The sequence below is a fragment of the Sminthopsis crassicaudata genome, chromosome 5, assembly GCF_048593235.1.
Source record: "Sminthopsis crassicaudata isolate SCR6 chromosome 5, ASM4859323v1, whole genome shotgun sequence".
Classification (NCBI taxonomy): Eukaryota; Metazoa; Chordata; class Mammalia; order Dasyuromorphia; family Dasyuridae; genus Sminthopsis; species Sminthopsis crassicaudata.
Genome location: NC_133621.1, coordinates 255533710 through 255548342, shown reverse-complemented (window position 1 = coordinate 255548342; position 14633 = coordinate 255533710). Strand labels below are relative to the sequence as shown.

Below are 14633 nucleotides of genomic sequence, written 5' to 3'. Positions count from 1 at the left end.
AGAGTAGTCAATGGAGGGCTTAGGAATTATGAGCTATTTCAATGCTCCATTTTTCAAATTTTTACTGAATTAAGCCTATTGAAGATTTTACAGATGTTCACTAAGCTAAATATTATGGGAAAGCCAAGAGAAAGTGCAATAACTTTCAGTCCTTGACCTCAGGGAATTTGCCATGTAGTGAACAGCACAGTATGAAGAATAGAGTACTTGGCTTTGAGTTATAAAAACCAGGGCTCAAAATCCACATACAACATTTAGTAATGATGTGATCCTAGGCAACTGACACATCTACAAAATAGTTTCTATCTCACAAGGTTGTTGTGGAGCTTAAACTATAATGATGTATGTAAGATGCTTAGCAAACTTCAAAGCAAAGCATGGTAGGTTTAGAGCTGAAAAAAATGAAGGGAAAAGAATTCCTTAAGTTTTTTACAATTTATTTCAGCCATTATGCTCAGCCCTGGATGTGCAAATAGAAATAAGCATGACAGTTCCTGTCTTCAAGAAGTTTGCCTTTTAATAGAGGATGATAACAAATAAAGGTGGAAAATATTGGTAGGGAGAGTGAGAAAAGAGAGATTTAAACAAAGATAATTTTGAAGCCATCTTATTTAATGTGCTCATTTTGCTGATGAGTAATTCAAACTCAAAGAAATGAAATTCCTTGACCAAGTTTACCCTGGGAAAAAGTAGTAAAGCTGGAATTGAAGTCCAGATTTTTTTAAACTCTGAATTAAGTACTCCTCTTTTGTATTATGTTGCCTCCTATTACATGTGCCAGTTACCATTATACATAAAATTTGTTAATGGAATGAAACAATTAGACAGAAATTTACTATGAACTACTAATTAGTATAGTACATATTTTAAGTACCATAAGAATTCCAAAAATGGAAAGATGATAAAGTCACTGGTAGAGGTTTCATTGAGCATAAATAGAGTCTTGAAAGATAAGTTCTTCAGACAATTCTCAGAGAAAGAAATTGAAACTATTTCTAGTCATATGAAAAGATGCTCCAAGTCATTATTAATCAGAGAAATGCAAATTAAGACAACTCTGAGATACCACTGCACACCTGTCAGAGTGGCTAGAATGACTGGGAAAGATAATGCGCAATGTTGGAGGGGATGTGGGAATATAGGGACACTGATGCATTGTTGGTGAAATTGTGAATATATCCAGCCATTCCGGAGAGTGATTTGGAACTATGCTCAAAAAGTTATTAGACTGTGCATACATACCCTTTGATTCAGCAGTGTTACTACTGGGCTTATATCCCAAAGAAATCTTAAAGAAGGGAAAGGGACCTGAATGTGCAAAAATGTTTGTGGCAGCCCTCTTTGTGGTGTCCAGAAACTGGAAACTACGTGGATGCCCACCAATTGGAGATTGGCTAAGTGGCATATGAATATTATGGAATATTATTGTTCTGTAAGAAATGACCAACAGGATGATTTCAGAAAGGCCTTGAAAGACTTATATGAACTGATGCTGAGTGAAATGAGCAGAACCAGGAGATCATTATATACTTCAACAACACTATATGATGACCAATGCTGATGGACAAGGCCCTCTTCAACAATGAGATGAACCAAATCAGTTCCAATAGAGCAGTAATGAACTGAACCAGCTACACCCAGCAAAAGAACTCTAGGGGATGACTATAAACCACTACATAGAATTTCCAATCCCTCTAGTTTTGTCTGCCTGCATTTTGGATTTCCTTCACAGGCTAATTGTACATTATTTCAAAGTCTGATTCTTTTTGTACAGCAAAACAACTGTTTGGACATGTATACATATATTGTATTTAATTTATACTTTAACATATTTAACATGTATTGGTCAACCTGCCACCTGCCATGGTGGGGGAGAGGGAAGGAGGGGAAAATTAGAACAAAAGGTTTGGCAATTGTCAATGTTGTAAAATTACCCATGCATATATCTGGTAAATAAAAATTATTAAAATAAAATTAAAAAAGAAAGATAAGCTCTAGTGGAGAAAACCCTCAGGGATAATAGTTGTTGTACCCTGCGGATTCCAATGGGAATGTGATTTGACATAGTGAGCCATAATGAGTGCAACAACTGTTGTTCCAATCATTAGGACAAAGACTGGTGTTAGTTGAGATCAGATATTTTCCCAAATAAACAAATTTTCTCCAGTTGTGAATGGGGTAAAGGTGAATTGTTTTCTATAAAAGCTGACAACAAAGTTGGTTATTGGTCAGGCAATGAATGGGAAAAATCTCCCTAAATATAAATGTGAATATTTATTAAATATGCAAGAAAATATTAATATTGGAATGAGAATCAAGTATTATGACAAATATGGCTTAGCTCCTCTACCTCCACCTCAAATTTACTTAAATTTTAAAGTACAGGGGCAGCTAGGTGGCGCAGTGGATAGAGCACCAGACTTGAATTCAGGAGGACCTGAGTTCAAATCTGGTCTCAGACACTTAACACTTCCTAGCTGTGTGACCCTGAGCAAGTCACTTAACCTCAGCCTCAAAAAAAAAAAAAAATTTAAAGTACAGATGCAACTCCAATTATTACATCATATTAAAGATGTCTTCTGTGAGATATCCAAAATGTCTTTGTGTTTATATTTACTGAGAAGTATCTAAATTGAAACTCCTAAACACTCTTGACCAAAGCTTCTAAGGTAAATATTATTTCAGGACTTATAAGTCATAACTAAAGATAAAGGAAATCATCTGAGATCATACCCTCTTTCTTCTTTTGAGGTCACACACTCTACTCCACAAGATTGTATTAATTTGATTGCAGCACTTACCATCAGGACAATAACATCCATCAAGGCATTGAAGATTGCTCCCAAGGCACTCTTTTTCAAAAGTACAGGTGGGTGGGCAACAGCTGATACAATCCCGATGAACAAGACTATCATCACATTTATCCACTGAAATATTCAAGCAGAGGATGTGTTAACCAATTGTATTCTCAATTTTTTTCAGATGAAAAGACATAATCACATACAATGTAACAATAGATATAGTTTTAAAATTTACTAAGCCAGGTCACACTCAGAATCAATTTTGAGCACTTAAAGCTACCAGTTGTGTTAAGAGCAGCCCTGTGACTAAGAGTTGTTTATTTAGGACAAATTACATAAAACGAGCTTTCAGAAGTTTTCATTTGCCACTGAAAACATTATGAAGGGAAGGAAAAAAAATGGCATGGCATCAGGTAGAATATAAGAGGCTTTCACTTAAATTGCAACCATGATGGGAGGGGAAGGGAAGGGAGAGAGGGAAGAGCATTAAAAGTAGGCACTATTTATTAGCTTCTTATTTTAATTAACCAGTCTTCTGAACTACTTTCTAGCTCTTTCTGGACTACTTAAGGAATATAAGTGCTATGAGCACCTTCTAAATTTAAGTGCCTTAGGACAAAGCCCCATTGCCCCAACCCTAATTAACGTTCTATGCTGGTTAATAAATTAAATTTGGAAAAAAGAAGAAAATATACCACATGCTGGAAAGTCATCTCTCCATTCTTGAATGGGGTAACCAACATGGGAACAAGCTCGAGCATACTCTGTAGCAGCTCGGCAATAAGTATGATCATCATTAGTTCTGAAAAATAAAAAAATAAAAAAACCAGAATCATGCACAAAGAATAAACAGTAATCATGCCTTTCATCTTTCTAGACCACTTTGCTAATCACTTTGTGGGAATTTCAACAATCATTGGTGGCAATAGGAGTTCTCTTTTATACCAAGTGTATATTTCAATGCAGAAGATACAAAAATGTAAGATATTTGGATTGATGAACATTAATGTTGGGTCTTCCTACAATCCAGACTTGGGGTTCTTAGCCTGAAGTTTGTGAGATTTTTTTGTTAATATTTTGATAACTTACTTTTATATCATTGCCTTTCTTTATAATTCTTTGTATTTTACTTTATGCATTTAAAAATATTATTCTTAAAAAGGGCCAAAAGACTGGCAGATTGACATACTTAACCAGAAAAATAAACACAAAAAATTTAAGAACCTCTGAAGTCTACACCTTTTGCAGGGTTATGAACTCATTTGTATTGGAAGAGGTATCCATTCTAATAATATGTGGCCCTAGCCTAATATTTATTTCTCTCTATGCCTGTCCCATTGAGTTTTCCTAGGTTTCATTAAGTTCTATTTCAACAAAATTCCTTTACAAGCTCCACTTTCACCTCCTGAGGTTCCATCTATTAAAGCAATTACAAAAGTGCTACAAAATTACAGCAAAACTAAACAATTCAGATAGTCATTTAAAATTCATTATGATCTGAGTTGATTCTTAGGGACATAATCTTTGTAAAGCTTCCAAAGTAGTCTTCATTTTTAAAAGATGACATTTCAAATATAATTTTCGGTTTTATGTTATAAATTACTAATGCTATTAACTACAATTTGGTTGAGACTCATCATTTCATTTGAGGTAAGAATCTCCAACTGAGGAGATTCCTCTTCTACTGCATTTCAGCAATTGCTCGTAACTGTATGAGATCAGGTACAAGACAAGATTTTTTTGTTTTGTTTTGTTTTGTTTTCCTGGGGTCATACAGATGGTAAGTGCCATAAACATGATGTGAATATAGACCTTGATTCTAAGGTCAGTTGTTTATCCATCATATCATACTGTCTCTCTTTGACTGGTATTATGAGCTATCATAAATAAGCTTAAATATTCTACTAATTCTTGAAACATTATTCTAATAAAAATCTGTAAAATTGGTAATATAAAATACATATTTATCTTTCAACACAAAAGATGAAGTACATGAAACAGAATAGGGACAAAGTCTTACAGATAAATGGCATTAAGATGTTATATGTATTCTTGGCCCTCAACACTTTCAACATACCTATTATCAAGTCGTTATCTCAACAACATAGGATTCTGAATTATTGTCATCAGAGACTATAGTTTAAATAGTCCGATTAATTGAATGTCATTAGAAATGATGACTTGGCAGACAAATTGAGAGGTTTTAGGAAATCTGAGATTAAGTCTCAAGGTAAAAAATAGCCTCTTTTAGACAAATTAAGTTTGAATTGATGAGCTCTTAAGAACCTAGACAACTTTTATTATCCTGTAAATATTCATATTAATCCCTAATATCAACTCATGATATTCTAAATCATTGATCTACTAAGGGCTAACTCACTGATCCATCCTAGAAAGTGATCTTGTTCACTTTTTATATATGCTGATTTGATAACAAAGCAAAAATAAAGAGAAATTAGACAATTCTGAGTTTGGAGAATTAAAAAAAAGTCTTTGCTTATAAATTGAATGATTTCAAAACAATAGTTTCATCACTTGGCAATTTATAAAGAAAAAATAATGTTAATTAAAAATTAATGTAAAACTTGACAGTTATTAAGAATCTACTGTGTAAAAAGCATTGTGCTAGATGCTGGTCACTCTCACAAAGTTATTAGATGAAGGAGTCACTAATTCTGTGACACATTGTCTCTCTCTGACTCTGTCTTTCTCTGTGTGTGACTCTCTCTGTGTCTCTGTGTGTGTCTCTCTTTCTCTGTAATATGTAATATATGTGTATATATATTAATATGTGTATGTATGTGTGTGTGTATGTAAGCATTTAGCAAAAAGTTCATTACCAGCTGAGAAGATTTGAGAAAGATTTATGAACTATGTGGCATTTGAATTGACTTTTAGAAGAATTCAATGGACAGGATGGTGGAGATTTCAGCTGCTAAAAATAACATGAACAAAGGCATGGAGATGGGAAAGGCAAATATCACAGGCGGGGGGCATTGAAAAAGCAAATTTGGCTATAATAGACTATAATATTAAGAACAAGGAAGGAATAAGATGAATTCAGGAAGATAAGACTGGACAAATTGTTAACGGCCTTGAGTGGTAGGGTAAAGATTTTGAACTTTAGTCAGTAGGCAGGGAAGGATATGTTTGAAGAGTTCCCGTATTATTTCATGAAATATTATTTCATTTGATCCTCATAACAACTTAATGAGATCTATTTTATTATTATACCCATTTTATAGATCATAGACTGGGAGAGATTAAGTGTCTTGTCCATAGTCACAGAAGTAATAAATATCTTAGACAAGGTCCAAATCCAACTTTTCCTTACTCCAAGTCCAGAATATCCACTGTACCACCTATCTGCAAAGTCCTCTTGACCCTTCTTTACTTAATGCAATCCTATTTATTCTTAATTGTCTGAATAAAATGTCATCTCTTTCTTGAAGCAAATTCCTTATTCTATATTTTCTAATGAATGTATACAATGTAACAGTGTATATTATGGTTATTGGTATTGATACAATTATCCTCCTCTGAAGTATAAAGTATGTTGACAAGGAGCATGTTTTATCCAAATTTTTCATGTTTCCTGAGCACTGCTTGGGCCACATGTAGTAGATAACAAATGCTTGCTTGATAAATGAATAGATGAATGGATGAATGAATGAATGCACCTAATTTACCTGGTTAAAAAAAGTAAGAGAGATGAACAAAAGCCTGTGAACTAATTGTCTCATTTACCATCCCTGATATTACTAGATTCCCTTTATATAGTATAACCCTACAAGAAGAGCTCTGGAAGGAGGGTCCACAGGGCAGAGTTTCAAGGCAAACAGAAGCAGTGACTCCTTCATCCAATAGTTATGTAAGAGTGACCTGTCTTTCATAGCCATCCCAGTGACATCATTCTGATACCTTCAGATCCTTTCATAGCTCTCCTTCTTCTTTTCTTGATTGAGGCTAGAAAAATAACCCAGCTGTTACAGAACATTTCTTCTTCATTGGCTAAAGAAAATTGAATTTTGATACCATTGCTTTCTGAAATCCCATCACACTTACTTGCAAAGATCATTGATACAGCTTGCAATATAGGAATATGGATCAATATACTCATGACAGCTGAGGAAAGGAAACTGCAATAGTATCTGACACTTGAAGAAAATCACCTGCCCAGAAGAAGAGCATAGTTAGTGAGAGGACATTTCTTCTTCTTCTTCTTCTTCTTTTTTTTTTTTTTTTTGACTTACCCAGAATCATACTTTATTTATTTATTTGTTTGTCTGTTCATTTATTTATTTATTTGTTTGTTTGTTTTTATAGCTTTTTATTTACAAAACATATGCATGGGTAATTTTTAAACTTCTGTTCCGAATTTTCCCCTCCTTTCCCCCACCCCCTCCCCTAGATGACAGGTAGTCCAATATATGTTAAATATGTTAAAATGTGTTAAATACAATATATGTATTCATATTTTATAGTTATCTTGCTGCACAAGAAAAATTAGATTTAGAAAGAAGGTAAAAATAGTCTGAGAAGGAAAACAAAAATGCAAGAAAACAATAACAGAACGAGTGAAAATGCTATGGTCCACTCTCATTTTCCATAGTTCTTTCACTGGGTATAGCTGGTTCTCTTCAATTACTGAAGAATTGGAACTGGTTTGGATCATCTCATTGTTGAAGAGAGACACGGAAGACATTTCTTCTCATGTTTCCTCACCATCTTGCACATTATGTGCCTCAAAAGATTCTACATCAGAAAATGTGCTTTCTATTTTCTCCATTTTTTTCCAGAAAAAAAAAAAAAAAAGGAGACAAGGCCCAGGATTTATAATATAAGCTTTTCCTCAGAAATGTTTTAAAAACTAGATTTCTGATTCTTCGTAGAGAAACACAAGGGGCAGAACTGCCTTCATTTATGTGAATTGGCCATACTCTGCAATTTAAAGCCTTAGTATGTCACCTGGGATACTGAGAATCTCAATGATTTGTCCACAAAATGGAACTTAAACCCAAATCTCCTTGACTCAGAGGTTCATTCTGTACACCCTAAGCCATATCTCTCTTATAATCTTATGAAAAAAAGACTCATTTCTTTTTCTAAATTTGAGTATTTATTAAAATAGTATCTAATAAATTAACAAAGCAATTGCTGCATTTCCTGAAAATCTGCTACTTTTGTTATTATCTTCTTCTTTTAAATTTTTCAATAGTATTTTATTTTTCCAAATACATGTAAAAACAGTTTTCAACATTCATTTTTGTAAGACTTTGTGTTTCAAATTTTTCTCCATCGATCTCTTATCTTCCCCATCATCAAGACAGGGCTCAGAATCAAACACAGTGAGACACATTATAACTTGACTAACATAATGACATTATTTTGGTCTTCTTAAGGAATGAAGGATAACTACAATATTGCTCATATACCATTGTTATAATTGATAAAATGGCAATTTACCTCAAAAGGATGTATTCCTGTAGAGCACGGACTTGGAAAATCTGAGTCAATAGCTATACACCCATCATCCTCTGCAGTATGGATAGACCAGCTATTGGCAAATAGGGCTATGTCTTCTGTAACTTCATCTTCTGCACAAAAACATTTAACAACATTATTTTTCACAAATACAAACTGTTTTCTCTCATTATAAACAAAGTGAAAACTTCAGGATTGGAAATAACTTTATATCCTATCAATCAAGAAGTATTTTCTAAGTGCTTACTACAAGCATTGTCTAAGATGCTGGAAATACAAAGAAGAAGCAAAAATAGCAATCTCTACTCTGAGAGCTTATATTTTCATGCTATTAGGAGATGGGGGATAGGACTTAAATAGCTTAGGGAGCAGCCCTGTGAGGAAAAACTCCACCAAAGCAGCTGAATGTTTTCTCTACAATTATAGATTTGTCCAATTCTTATCCTCACCTCCACCCCAATATCTCTCTTTCTTGTGTTTCTGTTTTTGTTTCTCTGTGTGTGTGTCTCTTTTTCTCTCTCTGACTGTTTGTTTCTCTCTGTCTCTGTTTCTCTATCTATCTGTCTGTCTGTCTCTGTGTCTCTGTCTCTCTTTGTGTCTCTCTGTCTCTGTCTCTGTGTATGTCTGTCTCTTTGTGTCTCTATTTCTGTTATATACACACAGAGAAAGAAAGAGACGGGAACAGAAAGACTGAGGAAGAGATTCATCCAGCTTAGAAAAGAGGATTTCCTGATATATCTAGTCCAAGAAGTCAAAGATTTGAAACAGAGTCTATCAATCCCACACTATAACAGCAATCATGGCCTAAAAGTCATGGCAAAACTTTAGCCTCCTTTGTAGGGACAACTCAGGGACTTTATCAGGGGAACTCGAAGGAACACTGAATTCCTCATATTTTCCCCAATAATTTCTTGAGCACTTTTTTCAGATCTAATCAATGAAAAATGCAGCTTTAAGTCATGTTAACAAGCAACTATTAAGCATCTATTATGTGCCAGGAATTGTATTAAACTTTGGGGATACAAGAAAAGCAAAAATCCCCTGCCTCAAAGGAGCACCCAATCTATGGCAGAACACAGCCTTCAATTTACTATACATGATAAACTGGAGATAATATTGAAAGTTGAAGACTTGGGAATCACCATAGGCATCATGGAAGGAACAGTGACTATAATCAAGATGCTTATGTTTAAATTTCATCGATAAGATGTATTAGCTGCATGACATTGGACTCAGTTTCACCACCTATAAAGTGAAGAGGTTGGACTGGATGATCTCTGAGATCCATCCAGCTCTAAGTGTCAGTGTCTTAACCATGTGTGTTTTTAAAAGTACAGTTCCGAGTTCTTTGTGGATAGAACAAGTGTTCTATCTCTGTCTCAGTTTTCTCATCTGTAAAAAGAATAATAACAGCATCTTCCTTGCGGGGTTATTGTGAGAATCAAATGGGATGATATTTGCAAAGTACTTAGCACAGTACCTAGCACATAGTAGGTGTTCAATAAATGCTTATTCCCTTCCTCCTTCCCCTTTTAAGTTGTGTTAATTCTGTGGGAAAGGATACAGGGGTTCTCAAACTATAACTTGTGGGCCAGAAGCAGCCGCTGAGGATGTTTATGCGGCCTCCGGGTTATAGCAAATGGGCTGAGGGACAGAAACAGAGCATGAGTTTTTGTTTTTACTATAGTCCGGCCCTCCAACAATCTGAGGGACAGTGAACTGGCCCCTTAGTTAAAAAGTTTGAGGACCACTGATAGATACTCAATCAACCTCATTAATATAGGGAGTTTTCTCTAACAAGGTAGATTAGTATCTTCTTTGGTGTTTCCCAGAGCATGAAAAAGATAAAAATGACTGACTATAAGTCATACAGCAGACATGTGTTAGAGGCAGAACCTGAACCCAGCTATTTCTAGCTTTGAGGTTAGCTCTCTGTCCCTTATGCCATCCTGTCTCTCATAACTCTGTAATATTAATATAAAGTCTAACTATACATCATATTCTATTAAAAATACCTGTTTCTACAAAGTTTTCAATATCATTTCTGTTATTGTAATAAAAAAAAATTCTTTTCAATATTCCACATGTTCTAAGCCTGACTTGTTCCACAAAAGTTCAGTGCAACTAAGGATTGTTGAAATTCAGTTCCCAGAACTCTAACTCCAGGATATAAATGACATATTTCCCTCTAATTATCACTATAATTAATTAAAAGGACCTGAAAAGCTGGAATTTTCAAAATGAAGTTTTCTAATCTTGAACCTTATAAATATTTGTTTGGCAGTTTTGAAATCCAAAATGCTGTGAGACACAAATCACAGATCAGGGAACTTTAGAGCTGAAAGGGACCTTATTTTGTATTGTATTTGTATATGCATTTTGTATGCAGCTCTCAGTCTCAGAAGGCATGAATTATGGAGAGGGCACATTCAATTTCCTCTTGGCAAAAAATTTAAATCTTCCTGGACACACACAGTGAAAAGCCTACTTTCTTTGTGATGCAGCCCCTGAAGCATAAGATACACACAAGCAGAAAAATACAATTTTTTAAATCACAGATGAAAAACTACATTCCCAACTGCATTTAATCAAGCTGCTTAGTTGCCCCCTAAATATTATTTCTATTAGAGAAACATAAGACTAAGTATAGAAAGAATACCAATCCTCTTACAACAAAAAGCAAAAAAATCTAACACCTTGTATAAGATAGTATTGATAGGTTGAGGGAGGGGAGTCTTTACAGAGAGACCTGAGGTTGGTAGAAGTTGGCATAAAAATTATTTTCATTTCTTTAATTTCAGAGATAGCCAGAGACAAAATTGTCTTCAATGTCCTTCTACTTTCCTTTTTATGAAACTGTCTTGCTCCTGTCATTGCATTTTCTCTTATCTGTTCTGATTTCTAAGATCCTCATACTGTCCCAAATATCCCACTATAGCGTCCATTCTGTATATGTTTTCCTTCCCTGAGTAATGCCTATAATTCTGAACAATAAACAATAAAGATTTGCTTGTTCCACCATCTTAATTCTTCCCTTCACCAAGTTTATGCAGTTTCTTTTCTGGTTTCTGCTCTCTTTCTGCTTCTCTTTCCCTGCTCTCTGCACAAGCTCTAGGTATTTTTTAAGCCAATAATGACCTACTTCTTTGATGCCTTGGGAAATGAACAGATAAATGGATTTGTATTACTAGGATCACAGTTTGAAATATAGGAATCACAGGGTTCTGGTCAGACAAAAAATACATCTAATAAGATAAGAATGTATTTACTTCTTATATTACTAACTCATCAAAATGGCTTTAAACTGAAAAGGCAGATCTAAGAAGAAAATTATCTATATACTTAACAGGAAGTCTGGCCTATAAGTTTCCTCTTGAAGATAAATATCATCTACCAATACAAGTTTAGCAACAATGTAAGAAGGGAGAGAAGGGAAAGAAGATTTAAACATTTATGTAGTATCTACTATGTACCAGGTACTGTAGCACTTTATAAATATCATTTCATTTGATTCTTACAATATCCCTGAGAGATAGCTGCTATTAGATTATCTCCATTTAAAAATTGAGAAACCCGAGGTAACCAAAGTTTAAGAATTCCCCAGCTCACACAGCTAATAAGTGTTTGAGGTCATATTTGAACTGAAGTCTTTCTGACTTAATGCTTAAAAGGTAATAGCAATAGAGATTCAGAAAATTCAAGAAAGGAGCTGTATAATTTCTTCTACAAAATAGAAGTATATATCCTTTCTTGAATTAGAAATTTGTTATATATTTTGAATCTTCCCTGATGTTCTGCTTTCTGTCTTTCTTTTTTTCTATTCTGTTCTTTTACATAAAAAGAAAATTAAAATAAAAAAGTAGTGTGCATACTAATAATACCTGGGGGAAAAAAGAAAGGATCTGGCAATCAAACATGTGCTTTAGATGTATAGTTACAAATGCATGCATTGTAATAAGCAAAATGAAGTAGGCACTTTAACATAGAAAGATAAATTTGACTTTTTAGATATAACTGAGATTTAGTGAGATAAGTAAAACCCATGGCTGGAATACTACTCTCAAAAAGCTTCAAATCTTGTTCAAAAAGAAGACAGGTAAGGTGGGGAAAGATTTTAGAAAGAGAGGGCAAGAATAGAAATTTGCCTGAGAGATTCATTAGAAGAAATCCTATAGGAAGCTGAATGTGGCACAAACCTTTCCTTTTCCTCTATAAAACTTAACTGTGAACCACATCATCAGGACCCTATTCACTTTTAGGGACTTAACAAATCATCTCTGCCATATTAATAATGTGTGTTATCTTTTAGAGAGGAATATTTGCATTTTGACAGATACTTCTGGTAATAAAGTGGCAATAATCCCACTTTTTAATTTAAAGAACTGTATATACTTTTGACAATATTAGATATTAAATATAACAAAAAGACTGGGGTATAGCAGATACCCATAAGCCTTTCAGCTGCTTCTGTTGACCTGCTTTGGATCATCCCTGTTCTGCTTATAAAAGAGATAAATATTTTTCATTTTCATTTATATATTTATTTGTTAGGACATATAGTTCTCAGCAATTCTTTCATTCTTTGACCATTGCATGTTGGTGTCTGTGTTGAAAACAAACCCTGTTCTTAAGAGATCATCAAGATAATTGTTACTTAAACATTCAATGATTCACTTAGGTAAATGTTATGATTTTAGGTTAATTTCACTCCCTATTCCAACCTACCAGGTATTGTGAAGGATAAAATTTAAGTTGTTCATTTTTCTGTTCCTCATCTTAACATGTAAAAGTAAGAGTTCTGGAAAAAATCACTTTTAATACATTGAAAATTAATGTGATTTGCTGAAGTTTAAAGGAATATCATTCACGAAATAACAAATATCTCACAAACAAAAGTGGATGGATAATCAAATAGATAATCAATACCTGGAAATAAAGTTCTTCCAAATAATTGTATCATTTTCTTTGTATTCCTCTGTTTATCACCCTATCTTTCAAAAAAAACCCTACCAATTTGGGATCATTTAAGATCTTTCTGAAATTAACAATAAAATATCTCTCTCCCAAACAAGCAGATATACCCCAAATGTATTCCAAATTTATATTTGTATTTAGTTAAATATAAAGTATTTCCAGTTTTTCAAGTTTCACTCAAGCATCACTTAAAATAATTATACAGTAAAAGTGACTGCCAAGTAACTGATATTTCTAAAAGTCTGTTTGAAATTAACAGCTTGAACAGGAGAAAGAGGACATTCTAACACACCAAGAAGAACAACAACATGCATTTTTAAGGACTTATTATGTACCAAGGTCAAGAGAACTTGACTTTCTGTCTCTCAGACTCACAACCTTGATCTTCTTAAAATTCAGGTTTGTTCATGTAAACCCTCTCCCCCAACATTCAAAAAAACTTCAATAGCTCCCATAAATTCCAGGATCAAATAAGACTTTGCTTATTTAGCTTTTAAAGCCCTTCATAACAGATACCTATCTATCTTTCTCTAGTCTTCTGACACTTTAATTCCTTCTATGTATCCTATGATTCAGTGACCCAGACCTTCTTGCTCTTAAGGAACAACATTCAATCTTCCAACACTGCCTCTTTCATTGGCATGATTACAGCGCTCTCCTACTTACCTTCATCTTCTGATTTCCCTGGTTTCCTTCAAAACTGAGTTCAAATCTCACCTACTTCAAGTTGTATTTTGGTTGATGTAGGCATTTTACTTACCATGCTGTATTTGCAAGTCATCAGACTGAATGTCGTTATAATTCCCACACAGACCACTGGTTTTTCCTTTGTGCTCCTCAGACAACTTGATGTAAATGCCAGATATGCCATCCCAAGCTAACGAAAAGCCAAAGTTTGTTTTCACCAGAATGTAGTCAGCAAGCTTCTCAATGTAAACATGACCAATTGTCTGTGGCAATGTCAACCTGGAAAAATAGAATAATAGTGCCCCTAAGAACTCTGATATGAAGTCAGGGATAATGAAAGTCTTCTGGGATTATTTTGGTTTTTCAAATGAAAGAGAACTTTTTCACATCAATACCAGTAGACCTAGTTACCAGATACCCAATCTGCGGGCAATCGGTAATTTAGTCAATCTATCAACAAGCACATAATATGTACTAAAAGACAAAGTATATATTGCAAGGCAATATACTAAGTTCTAAAGATACAAAGAAGAAATACTAGACAGTAATCTTCAAGAAATTTACAATCTAATGGGGGTGAAGTTTGAGATGTTTACACAAATAACCATAATACAAAGCAGAATGTGATCAATTCAAATGAGACATCAGTTTCATTTCAAGCCAATTATACCAATATAACCAATATGT

The 14633-nt window shown here is 34.1% G+C and overlaps 1 protein-coding gene across 1 annotated transcript in view; it reads right to left on the bottom strand.

Annotated features, from left to right (window-relative positions):
- OTOGL (otogelin like) overlaps positions 1-14633 on the bottom strand; it is a 209691-nt gene that overhangs the window by 172410 nt on the left and 22648 nt on the right. Inside the window, 5 exon segments of the mRNA XM_074270858.1 lie at positions 2802-2927; positions 3497-3603; positions 6867-6973; positions 8268-8398; positions 14020-14225. Coding sequence (XP_074126959.1) covers positions 2802-2927; positions 3497-3603; positions 6867-6973; positions 8268-8398; positions 14020-14225 — 677 coding nt within the window.